The 13,146-nt window shown below is 49.6% G+C and overlaps 1 protein-coding gene across 5 annotated transcripts in view; it reads left to right on the top strand.

Annotated features, from left to right (window-relative positions):
- OXNAD1 (oxidoreductase NAD binding domain containing 1) overlaps window positions 1–9,767 on the top strand; it is a 44,195-nt gene extending 34,428 nt beyond the window's left edge. For all 5 annotated transcript variants that reach the window (XM_040263574.1, XM_040263593.1, XM_040263582.1 and 2 more), the window contains exons 7-9: window positions 7,395–7,637; window positions 8,419–8,527; window positions 9,201–9,767. In XM_040263574.1, the coding sequence (XP_040119508.1) occupies window positions 7,395–7,637; window positions 8,419–8,527; window positions 9,201–9,355 (507 nt within the window). In that variant the 3' untranslated portion in view covers window positions 9,356–9,767. The remainder of the gene's footprint in view (window positions 1–7,394; window positions 7,638–8,418; window positions 8,528–9,200) is intronic.
- The last annotated feature ends 3,379 nt before the right edge of the window (window positions 9,768–13,146 follow it).

Here is a 13,146-nt window from a genome sequence, read left to right as displayed (position 1 = left end):
AGCCCATCCCAGGCACTTTCTTCTCCTCTTTACTAGAAAGGAGAATGGGTGTGTGCCTGCTCAGTCCTTAAATCTTGTCTGACTCTATGCGACCCCATGGGGTGTAGCCCACCCACCAGGCTCCCCTGTCCTGGGATTTTCTAGGCTAGAGTACTGGAGTAGGTTGCCATTTCCTCCTCCAGGGGATGTTCCTGACCCAGGGACTGAACCCGGATATCCTGCATTAGCAGGCGAATTCTTTACCACTAAGCCACCTGGGGACACAAAACAGAGTGTGCTGTATTGTAAATATTGTAGATACAGACAAACTGATTTTGAAATTTATATGGAAGAGAAAAGAAACTAGGATGGCAAAAGCAGTTTTGAAAAAGAAGCCTAAAGTGTGAGGAATCATATTGCTCAAATTTAAGATTAAAATAAGGCTACAATAATCAATGCAGTGTGGTATTGGTGAAGGAGTAGGCATAGAGATCAAAGGGACAAATTAAAGCATTCAGAAACAGACTGACACGTACATCCTTTTGAACTTTGACAAAGGTGCTAAAGAAACTCAACAGAGAAGCAGGGACCTTTTCAACAAACGGTGCTGAGTAGTTGTCTGTCCATATGCAAAAATAAAACAGAGAACCCTGACCTAGATCTCACACTTTATATTCAAAATTAAAATATGTTGTAGGTCTAAGGTCCAAAATGTAAAACTATAAGGTTTAGAAGACATAGGAAATACTCTGAACAGCAGGGCAGGCAGATAGTTCTTAGACATGACACAGAAAGCAAGATCCACAAAAGGAAAGATTTATATATAGAATTTAATCAAAACTAAAAATTTTTTTTCTGCAAAATACACTATTAACAGAAATTTAAAAATAAGCCACAGCCTAGGAGAAAGTGGTTGCAAATTAGATATCCAACAAAGGACTTGCATCCAAAATGTATAAAGAACTCAAAAGGCAGCAAAAAGAAAACAAACCTGATTTTTAAATGGACAAAGGATTGAACACTTTCCTAAAAGGATATAAGGATGACAGATAAGCAGTGAAATGACAGTCCACATCATTCATCATTAGGGAAACGCAGGTTAAAACCACACCTGGTGGGCTACGTCTGCAGGCCTGTTAGAACGCCTACGGTTTAAAGTGTCTACCATGGCAAGTGGTGCCAGGGACGTGGAGCAGCTGGAACCTTCATGTTGCTTATAGTGCCAGCAGGACCGCAGGGGCTGCAGCCGTCCTGGGGAACGTCTCTGCAGGTTCGTGTGGAACCAGGACACACTTGACCGTAACACCTGGCAGTGTGACTCCTGGGTGTTCATTCTAGAGAAACAAAAGAATTGTTCACACAGAAATCTGAACATGAGTGCTTATAGCGGTTCTATTCATAGTCCTCGAAACCTGGAAACAATGCGAAGGCCCCTCAGCAGGCGAGTGGGTCAGGAGCTGCGAAGCATTCATACGGCGCACAGGCAGACCGCGCCGTGCTGCGTTCCACTTCACTACACTTTACGGATGATTGTGTTCTTGGGGATGCCAGAGGATGAGGCGGCTGGATGGCATCACTGACTTGATGGACACGGGTTTGAGTGAACTCCAGGAGTTGGTGATGGGCAGGGAGGCCTGGCGTGCTGCGGTTCACGGGGTCGCTAAGAGTCGGACACGACTGAGCGACTGAACTGCACTGATAATTGAATGTCTGTGGCAACCCCACGCTGTTAGATGGTTGTTAGCATTTTTTTAGGTTTTATAAGGTTTTCTATGAAGAAACTTTTTTATGAATGTGATCTACAACATTGTATGGGTTTCAGATGTGCGGCAGTGACTCAGCTATTCCTGAGTGCGTGTGCATTCTTTCTCAGACTCCTTTCCATCGTCGGCTATTACCAGGTGCTGAACGTAGGTCCCTGCGCCGTGTCGTAGGTCCCTGGTGTTCACTCTCTTGGTCATAGTAGCGCATGGATGCTAATCCCAGACTCCCCATTTCTCTCTCCCCTGCTTGCCCCTTGGGTTACGTTTGTTCTTATGTCTGAGAGTCTGTTTCTGTTTCGTAAATACATTTCTTGCCTCCTCTTTTGGACTTCGTATGTGGTACGTGATATTTGTCTCTCTCTCTCTGGCTCACCTCGCTTACTGTGACGCTCTCCAAGTCCACCCCTAAAGCTGCACCCGGCACGTTTCATTCTCTCTTGAGGCTGACTGGTACTCGGTCGCATTCGTGTAGCGCCTCGTCTTTATCCCTTCATCTGTTGAGGGACAGTTTGGTTGTTCCTGTGTCTTGGCGACTGTGAATACTGCTGCTGTGAACATCAGCGCCTGTATCTTTCCAAATTAGAGTTTTTCTCTAAATGTGCCCAGGACTGGGGTTGCAGGGTTATGGGAGCGCTGGTCTTAGTTTTTTAAGGGCCTTCCATACTATTCTCCATAGTGGCTGTATCAGTTTATATTCCCACCAACACCCTCTTTAGTATTTCTTATTTGTAGACTTTTTGATGATGGTCATTCTGATGGGAGTGAGGTGAGGTGGTTCCTCATTGTTTTTTGATTCGCATTTCTCCAGTAATCCGTGCTATGGAGCGTCTTTTCCTGTGCCTGTAGGCCATCTGTCTGTCTTCTTTGGAGAAATGTCTGTTTAGGTCTTCTGCCCATGTTTTAATTTTTTTTTTCCTTTTTTATATTAAGCTGTATGAGCTGTTTGTATATTTTGGAAATTAAACCCTTGTTGGTAGCAGTATTTGCAAATGTTTTCCTGTAGTCTTTTTATGTTTTCCTTTGCTATGCAAAGGAAAGCTCTTAAGCTTAATTAGGTCCTATTTTTTTATTTTCGTTTTTTATTTCCATTACTCTAGGAGATAGATCCAAGAAATATTGCTGTGATTTCTGTCAAAGAGTAGTCTATATTTTCCTCTAGTTTTACAGTATCTGGTCTTAGCATTTAGGTATTTAATCCATTTTGAGGTTTTATTTTTCTGTATGGTGTTAGAGAATGTTCTTATTTCATCCTTTTACATACAGCTGTCCAGTTTTCCCAGTACCACTTCAGTCAAGAGTCTGTCTTTTCTCCACTGTGTATTTTTGCTTCCTTTGTCATCGATTAATTGGCCATAAGTGTGGATTTATTTCTGGGCTTACTGACCTTTTCCTTTGCTCTGTCTATGCCAGTACAAACCTATTTTGATTGCTATAGCTTAGTATTAATAGTATAAAATATTTTTAAATTAACCTATGTACTTTTTTTTAAGAAATAATGCTATGGCACACTTAAAAGACTAAAGTATAGTATAAGCATAACTTTTATACTCACTGGGAAACGGCACAGTAGCTGTGATCTACCACATGGCCTAGCGATAAGGAACCTGGCTGCCAGTGCAGGAGACGCAGGTTTGACCCCTGAGTCGGGAGGATCCCCTGGAGAAGGGAATGGTAACCCACTCCAGTATTCTTGCTGGGAAAATTCCATGGACAGGGGAGCCTGGCGGGCTACAGTCCATGAGGTCACAAAGAGTCCGACATGGCTGAACATGCTCAAGCAAGCACTCTTGGTTTCAGTACTTCATGGCAGTGGTCTGGAACCATGTCTGCAGTATTTCCCAGGTCTGCCTGTCTTTGTTATTCAGCAGTAAAAACAGATCAGCTGTTGATGCACACAGCAACGTAGGTGACTCTCAGGGGCGCTGTGTTGCGTGAAAGAAGCCAGTCTCATTTATGCTACAGTCTGGAAAACAGAAATACAGCAATAAAACGGATCAGTGCTCGGTGGGTAGAGCGGGGAAGGGTGGGAGCAGAAAGGGATAGCAAAGTGGAGTTTGGGGGTGCTAACGGGACTGTTCAGTGTCTTGGTTTTGGTGGTGGTTGCACTTCTCTATGTTTGTGTTAAAATCCATCAAACTGTGTAACAAAAAGAAAAGCGAAACTGTTACTGGAAGATAATTTTAAAATCTAAAAGATTTCTAAACCTACAGCAGCATAAAAAATATATTCTTAGGTTTTACACGGCACAGTGTGTCATTTAGACACATCTCCAGCTGCTTGCCTTAGTGTTTCCATTGTAACTGTATCTTGTCACATTTTTTCCCTGCAACCTTCTGTGTCCTTCATTTGGTGTGGCCTTGGCCACCTCATTGCTTTTTAGATTCTCTGTGGATTTTCCCCTATTGCTATCTCCAGAATGTATCCTGAGCTGATAACACACACCCTGGGGGCGGGAGCGGCAGGGGCGCCCTGGGCCCCGAGCTCTGTTAAAAGGAGCTCAGCCACCCGGGCCCGTAGTGCCATGCGCCGCCTCCAGCCACCCACGTGACCTGAACCTGGTCCTGGTCCATAGCTCCCTGCTTGGTTTCATGGCTCATTGACGTTTCAATGAAGGAACTTACTCTAAGAGGCTGTAGAGAATCTCCACGTGGCATTGCTTGAATGCACATCCTAATTGTGGAGCCTGCTCCGCTCTGCCCAGTGGGAGTTGCAGGCAGCCTTTATGAAGTCAGGTTTTTCTTGGAACCGTTCTCACGTGGCTGTTTTCCTCCTGAGGATTTGTCTTATTAAGCTATTAGAGTGGACAGTAGAGGCACGTGAATGTCTGGGTGGCAGCAAGCTGCTCTGCCGGGACGTGGAATAAAGTGCCGTGAACGTCTTCCTTTATTCTATCTACTTTGGCTCAAGCTCCTGGCAGGGTAAAGGGTTCTAGACAGCTATTGTGTGCTGGGCTCCAGTTGCTGTGAAAAAGTTGTTTATTTCACAAGTAGAAAATCTATACCCAAATTAGATACATTGCCATGTAATTGAAGGTAATGTCCCTTTACGTGCTTGTGTTTTATACTCTACAGTGCTTTTAAATCTCATGTTCCTGCTACCCTGGCGGTTTTTATCGATCAACAAAAGACAAAGATGGCTTTTGATTCTTTCCAGATGCTGCAAATTAGGAGATGGATCTCCTGAAGATCAGCTTGTCACTAAAGAAACGACAGGCTTCTTGAGGATTATCTTTCCCTGGGGCACATTTTCTTGCCAACTTTAGGGTTGAAAATACTCTGGTTTCTAAAAACGATAACCTAAAGGCTTTGCTTGTTGTCATCACTAAGCACGCTGCAGGTGACCGTTGGGTAAAGTGTCTTCTCCTGTTTCTTAGCCTCTTTTACTCCTCGATTCTGACAGATAGAGAAATAAATAGGCAAAGCAAGAAGGGGAGGGGGTTAGACAGGGATTGACTCCCCTGTCGGCATCAGGTCGAGCCTCTGCAGATTTCTGTTTTTGAGACTTGTAAGGAAGGAGCATTTTAAAAGCACGTGGTAGCCAGTGTCGCAGTTCCTAGGTTTTAGTTATGCCATCACTGACTCGATGGACGTGAGTCTGAGTGAACTCCGGAGGTTGGTGATGGACAGGGAGGCCTGGCGTGCTGCGATTCGTGGGGTTGCAAAGAGTCGGACACGACCGAGCGACTGAACTGAACTGAATGGAATGTGCCCTTGCAGCTATTTTCTTCTGTCAAAAATGAAAACTCACTTACCATCCTTCATGTAAAAATCTCCTCTATATTTAAAATAGTTCAGTTCAGTCGCTCAGTCGTGTCTCTTTGTGACCCCATGAATCGCAGCACACCAGGCCTCCCTGTCCATCACCAACTCCCGGAGTTCACTCAGACTCACATCCATCGAGTCAGTGATGCCATCCAGCCATCTCATCCTCTGTCGTTCCCTTCTCCTCCTGCCCCCAATCCCTCCCAGCATCAGGGTCTTTTCCAATGAGTCAGCTCCTCACATGAGGTGGCCAAAATACTGGAGTTTCAGCTTCAACATCGGTCCTTCCAAAGAACATCCAGGACTGACCTCCTTTAGGATGGACTGCTTGGCTTTCCTTGCAGTCCAAGGGACTCTCAAGAGTCTTCTCCAACACCACAGCTCAAAAGCATCAATTCTTCGGTGCTCAGCTTTCTTCACAGTCCAGCTCTCACATCCATACATGACCACTGGAAAAACCATAGCCTTAACTAGACGGACCTTTGTTGGCAAAGTAATGTCTCTGCTTTTTAATATGCTGTCTATAGTACAAAGTATAATACAAAGGAGAAGCAAAGGAAAGTGATCCATAGTCAGACTGTGCTTCAGCATAGAAAGGGTGAGTGCCGTGAAAGTTGCTCAGTCCTGTCTGACTCTTTGCGACCCCATGGACTATACACTCCATGGGACTCTCCAGGCCAGAACACTGGAGTGGGCAGCCTTTCCCTTCTCCAGGGGATCTTCCCAGCCCAGGGATTGAACCCAGGTCTCCTGCATTGCAGGGGGATTCTTCAGCAGCTGAGCCACCAGGGAAGCCCAGGAAACTAGAAGGTAGCCTGAGGCAGTCGGTCAGGCTTCTGCTCCTGGGGCATAGGATCTCTGCGTGTGAATGCCCGTCTGCAAATGCAGATGGAGCCCCGCTGTCGCCTGGCGACAGGACCACCCATGCGTGCTGCTCTCTCGGATCTGGTTTTCTAGAACAGTGAACATGCTTGGTAAAGTTCTGGACGCAACACCACACAGTCTACATGGTTGTAACATTCTGGAAAATTCAGGTGACATTAGATCCATGCAAATACTCCTTTCATTTTTTTTATAAAATGAGTTAGGGTCTAGTCTCAGATCCTTGCGAACTGGTTTCACCTCCATGAACGTCCCGTGGGTCGTTCAGAAAGACTTCATGCAGGGCAGCCTATGTGCGTTGCAGATCAGTGTGCTGTCAGACCGGCTCTCTGACTTTAAAAAGTCCTCCTTTGTTGTATCTGCTGATTCCTGTGGTGTAAATGCCCCCCAGATGGCTGGCATCAAACTACCCGCAGAAACTGGCCCACGGAACTCCTGCAGGTTTAGCTGTCTGCTTAGTAGGAGCAGCTTTGGGACCCCCCTGAGTTCACATCCGGCATCTCGGGCCCCGCCCTCTAAATGCCAGCTAGGTCCCTCAGATCACGGTTACACCCTCCAGAATGTCCCCCTTGGGGCAGTGTGGCCCCCCTGGAGAGCCAGCGCATGCAGCTCTGATGGTCACCCTGGTGTAAATGTCCTCACCCGGGAGTAGCCCCTTTGCCTGCAGCGGTGGGAATGGTCCTCACCTCCTGCTTCCAGGCTGTCCCCTGGGCCCAGGGCCTCTCTGCACAAGCCAGCTAGTTCATCACCCAGAAAGTCAGCACGTGGCTGAGTCCCTGAGGTAGGCCTCCTTGTCTCCATCCGGCGTGGCTGTGCCGCCTGCGTCATGAAGGCGGACGCGCAACAGCCTGGGTGATGGGCGAGTGGGATCAGTTCACAGCCCTGCAGCCACTGTGTGAGTGAAGATGGGCCTAGAAACTGATAGGCGCGCCAGGGCCTTACTACGGGTCAGTATTTGGTATAAGGCCTTTGCCACAGAGGACTGAAGGCTCTTCTCTGTCCCCCACAGTGCACCCTGGACTCCGAGGTGGCTGTGAGAGTCGGGGGGGAGTTCTTCTTTGACCCGCAGCCCGCGGACGCCTCCAGAAACCTCGTGTTGATCGCGGGAGGCGTCGGGATTAACCCCCTGCTTTCCATCCTGCGGCACGCGGCCGACCTCCTCAGAGAGCGGGCAAGCAAGGGACGGGGGTATGAGATGGGGGCAGTCAGACTGCTCTACAGCGCGAAAGACACCAGTGAGCTCCTCTTCAAGGTAGGGAGCAGAGTGCATCTTGTTTAGCTGGGTGTGAGCAGGCTTGTACACGGGCCTTTCTTCTTTCCATTCGGTCTTTTCTCCAACAGTTCAAACCAGAGGCTGGAAAGGCTGAGCCGTATTCAAGTGAGAATTAACCAACACATCCTGTCCTGCCCAGAACTATTAAAAAAGCTAGTGCTAAGGAGGCTCCCAGTGCAGTGACAGAAGAGGGCAGGTCTGGTGGGCTTGAGTCTGGAGGTGGGTGAGCAGAAAATTCAGCCTGCCTCTGGGGCTCCCCAGAGAGTCAAGAGGCCTGCGAGTGGGTGTGGGTGCCCAAGGAGTAGGTGTGACCCAGCTCGTATGTGAAATCCCCATCGGCTGCGTCTGCAGGAGCTAAGTCCATCTGACAGAAGGCCGTCGCTCTGGGAGCTTTGCAGCTGCAAGGATGGACAAAAGAAGAGAAATAGCTAAAAGACACGACTGTGGTCAGGGAAACTGCTGCTTAATTGCCCATGCCTGAGAGAGAAGAAAAAAGCAAAAACTCCTGGAGAGTTAGTAATATGCTTGTTAGCATATTCAGATTTCAATTAAAGGCAAATAACCCCCCCCCTCCCCCCAGCACTCAGATTGCTCTGGCCTGCCCGGCTGCAAACAATGCCTCTCTAAGTGGAGAGCCGAGCGCGGACGTGTGCAGAATTGGCAGTGGAGCTTTGGCGTCTGGGCGGAGCGGGAGGGGGGGGTGCACATCTGTTTTGATTTTTTAAAATTGTTGTGTGACCAAATACGTTTGACATTCCAGAAGAATATCCTCGATCTAGTAAATGAATTTCCTGAGAAGATTGCCTGCAGTTTGCATGTTACAAAACAGGCTACACAAATCACTGCAGACCTCAGACCATACATCACGGGTGAGTCTCCTAAAAGGTATTTTGACTGCCTCCATGCCGCTACCATGTAGATGTACCAGTTGGTTGAGTGTAAATGCTTTATTGTTGGGATTTGCTGGCTGGGAATGTCACTACCTGGGGGATTAAGAGATGATTCATCATGGAAACATAAGGAGAGATTAGTTGGGTTCACTTATTATATACAGATCTCCTGCTGCCTATATTAAAATTTTATTTTCTGCATTTTTTTAGGGGACCTTTGCGTCATTGCTGTAATATGCATACAGAGAATTTATCCTCCGGCTTTGACTGAATCAGTTCCATTTGCCATTAATAGTCATTTAAATTTCTCGTGGTTTCCCCTCCTGGAAGGATTTCTCAGAAAGCAGTTTAGTTACTTTGCTGAAGGCAGTTTTGAATCTGTCCCAAAGACCAGCACGCTGCCCGGCCCTGTCTGGAGAGTGCGTGGTGACCGGCTGCCCGCGTTGCTCACTGTGGCTTCAGGAAGCCTGGAGACACGCTCTCGGCTGGGGTCCGACCTGGACACCCGCAGGAGCCAGTGCGTGGATGACTCGGGGCGCAACCTCTGGGCCCAGTTATTGAAAACAACTGTTGCCAAGTTGTGGGCAGTGCTTCCTCTTTTCAGTTCAAACACATCTGGCTCAACTTGGTGTTTATTCTGTGTTTTCGGCAGAAGGAAGAATAACGCAGAAGGAGATAAGAGATCACATTTCGAAAGAGACCTTGTTCTACATTTGTGGTCCACCTCCCATGACAGACTTCTTCTCCAAGGAGCTGGAGAGCAGCCGTGTCCCCAGAGAACACATCTGCTTTGAGAAGTGGTGGTAGGGGCAGGTGGGGCCGGGACAAGGAGGCACACGAGGTCTGCAAGGCTGGCACACAGGATGCTCCGTGGTGCGGCCCGTGATTTTCCTCTGCCCACTCTCTTTTTAAGGCTGTGGACTCTGCCCAGTTGGAGAAACAAGTAAAATCAGCTGACAGTTAAATGATAAGCTTGTTGCAAAAACTTCATTTATTAAACTTATTTTTACTGCGTTGACTTTCTCTTATAAATAACTGATTATCTCATGGTGTACCTTGAATTGATCAATACATATTTTCTCTCCTTTTAAGGGAAAAAAGACACATCCTTCAACCATATGAAACCACGGTTTTGTGTATGAAATGCAGGCTCTTAAATTATTTGACAGCCACCTATGTATCTTTTGTTGAATAAACGTAAATGTAATTTCATTTGAAATGGTTTCTGTTTAATGTCTTAGTTTTCCTTCTTGTGGCCTGCAGCCTCGTTTCTTCAGACCGTTAAAAGTTGGGTTTGGAAATAGAAAGCTGTTAGGAAAACTGCTTTAGGGTATTGAACATCCAGCTTATTTGTTTCTGTTAATGAATATCCTAAGTATGTATCCTGACTGTGAGTTTCTTCTCAGATGAAACCTTTTCTGAGGCCCCTGTCTTGGCTGTCTGTCTCCGCGCTCCACGTGGGAGGCGGCTTCTCTTTCAGGACCAAGGTGACAATGAGTGCTGCGCTCTCTGTGATTCTGCCCTCAGTGGCTGAGCTTGATGGGCTGTAGAAGTGTGCTCAGGATTGATCAGGGGGTGCAGAGCTGATTCCAAGACCTGCTGCTCTGCCTCGTATTTCATTCTTTGGCCAGGGTTGTTCCTGGCACCACAGCTGTTGAGTGGCTGAAAGAGAGCAGCTACCATTTAAGCGCCTGCTAAGCCTGGGGTCAGGAGGCGGTCCCCAGAGCGGGTGGGGAGAGTTGAGAGCCTTGTCCGAGGCCCCTCTGGTGGAACAGCTGGGAAGAAGACTGGACTCTTTAACTTGTGCAGATTTTAAAGCCTGAGAAATGTCCCCAGGCTTAGGCCAGGCCCTCCTTTCTGTGACAGGGACCGCGGCTGGCTTCTTAGAGAACCTCATGATGTGCGTGGGGTCTGGCAAGAGAGGCAGACCAGCGTGGAGTTGCAGGGACCATGGAGAGTTCAGTCCGCAGCGGAGGAGAGGGCAGGGGCCCTTTCTCCTCTCCGGGGCAGGTCTCGGGGGCTCCAGGGCGTAAATGCATCTTCCATCTGTGGGGCCCCGTGACGGCTGGCATCACCGCGCTAGCCTCGACTAGGACATTTTGAATTTTGTTATGTTTTAAGCAGAGATCATTGGTCAGCTATTTCAATCCCAGATTTGACTTCACTAGGAGCAGAGAACTGAAGAGCCTCTTGATGAAAGTGAAAGAGGAGAGTGAAAAAGTTGGCTTAAAGCTCAACATTCAGAGAACTAAGATCATGGCATCCAGTCCCATTGCTTCATGGCAAATAGGAGGAGAAACAGTGGAAACAGTGAGAGACTTTATTTTGAGGGGGCTCCAAAATCACTGTAGATGGCAACTGCAGCCATGAAATAAAAAGACACTCCTTGGAAGAAAAGTTATGACTAACCTAGACAGCATATTAAAAAGCAGACATATTACTTTGCTAACAAAGGTCCTTGTAGTCAAAGCTATGATTTTTCCAGTAGTCATGTATGGATGTGAGAGTTGGACTATAAAGAAAGCTGAGCGCCGAAGAATTGATGCTTTTGAACTGTGGTGTTGGAGAAGACTCTTGAGAGTCCCTTGGACTGTAAGGAGGTCCAACCAGTCCATTCTAAAGGAGATCAGCCCTGAATATTCATTGGAAGGACTGATGCTGAAGCTGAAGCTCCAATACTTTGGCCACCTGATGCAAAGAGCTGACTCATTTGAAAAAACCCTGATGCTGGGAGGGATTGAAGGCAGGAGAAGGGGACAACAGAGGATGAGATGGTTGGATGGCATCACCAACTCAATGGACATGAGTTTGAGCCAAGCTCCAGGAGTTGGTGATGGACAGGGAGGCCTGCCGTGCTGCAGTTCATGGGGTCGAAAAGTCGGACATGACTGAGCGACTGAGCTGAACTGAGGAGCAAAGGGGGCCCCGTGACCTGATGGGGACATCGGAGTCCGTTCAGGGCAGCGGTCGGCACTGCTGAGAGGTGACGGGCGCACGGGGGGCTCTGGCTCCTTCGAGCCCTGCGTCTGGAGGCCCCGGGGTATCCAGGCGAGGGCTGGGCCTGGGGGCCGCGCACTCAGGAGGCCGAGGAGCGGGTGAGGGGAGGGGTGGGGATGGGGGCTGCGTGCTCGGCCCCAGGCCTAGGCGGCCCTCCAGAGGAGATGCTTGTGCAGGGGGCGCCCCGGGCCTTTCTGTCATCGCGGCCTGGGGCAGGCTCTGTGCTGTCAGAGAACAAGGGCCTCCCGCCCGGGGGCACCCAACTCTGCCCGGCACGCTGTCCGCGACAGCTTACAGGGAGCCACGGCGCCGAATCTGTGGTCTCCAGAGAGGACTCACCTCTGGGACCAAAGGCCATCTCATTCATGACAGCCTTGGGTAGGTGTTCATTGGAAGTGAAAGTGACAGATAAAGCTTCCGACCTGGACATCAGACGGGGGCAGAAAGAGTACCCACCCCCACTGTTTTAGGCAGAGCATTGGATACTTCTCAGCTGAAGGCTGAGAATAGAAAAAAAGAATACCTCGAGGTCCTAAGAGCTCCCCCAGACCCTCCCTCAAGGCAGACATCGTGAGATAACCGGCCAGAGACCAGACAGGGAGAACGGGTTCTGGGCAACCTCTCGGGGGGAGGCAGACTTGCTGTGTCATCAGGGGGACAAGTCTTGAGAAACACGTCCCCGGCAAGATTCGTTACAATTACAGTCGTTAACATAGAGCCTAAGAAAAGCATTTCCATGAGTAAGACCTTGTGCCGTATGGTCCTTAGCTCAAGAAAGCCCAGTTCTCACGCAAGATCCAGCGCTGCACGCGGCTTAAGGAAAGCATGGGCGGGAACGTTCGCCTCCTCCCGGAAGGGCCCGGACTCCCGGACTCCCGGACTCCCGGCCTCCCGGCCTCCCTGCCTCCCGGCCTGAGTTCACTCACCAGCTGCTCGCTCACCGCCTGTAAACCCCGGAGGGGCCACGTTGTGACCTTTGCCTGGACGGCGGCTCCTTCCAGCTCTGTCCTTTCTGGCGATGATCAGGGAACGGTGCTTCTGGTCCGCTGCTCAAGGATATCCATTTGCCCTTGCCCGCCAGGCCGGTCAGGATCCCTCTGGGATCTCCTAGCTGTCTCGGGGAAGCCCAGCCTGGGCGCCTTGGGACTGCTGGTGTGGCGGCTGAGAACGGCAGCTGGGGAGCCCTGAGCCGACCGCTTGGGTTCATGGCTCAGCCTCGCCCCGCGCTGGCGGGTGACCTGCGCGATGCCCTGGTTCGTAATTACCCACGTCTGGGCACAGACTTGCGCCCGCATGTGAGACAGAAGAGCGCCACCTCCCGCGCGGGGCGGTTCACGGGCCGAGGGTGAAGGTGCCCGGGGAGGGCTGGGCAGGGCAGGGCAGGGCAGGGCAGGGCGGGAGCGGGAGGGCGGCGTGGCTCCGCGTTCCCCTTTCCTGCTCGGGATGTGTGAGGCCGGCCGCCCGGGTTCGTCTGCCGGCCTGGAGCCTGGAGCCTGGAGCCTGGAGCCTGCCGTGAGGAGGGCTCTGCCTCGGACAGCGCTGTCCTGAGCGGGCGATAGGCACTTAGCAGATACTTCGTCCATGGGTGAAAGGGCCTTCCC

This window comes from Oryx dammah, unplaced genomic scaffold, assembly GCF_014754425.2.
Source record: "Oryx dammah isolate SB20612 unplaced genomic scaffold, SCBI_Odam_1.1 HiC_scaffold_2, whole genome shotgun sequence".
Taxonomy (NCBI): Eukaryota; Metazoa; Chordata; class Mammalia; order Artiodactyla; family Bovidae; genus Oryx; species Oryx dammah.
The sequence above is the reverse complement of the archived record's forward strand: the minus strand, read 5'-3'. Positions and strand labels throughout refer to the sequence as shown.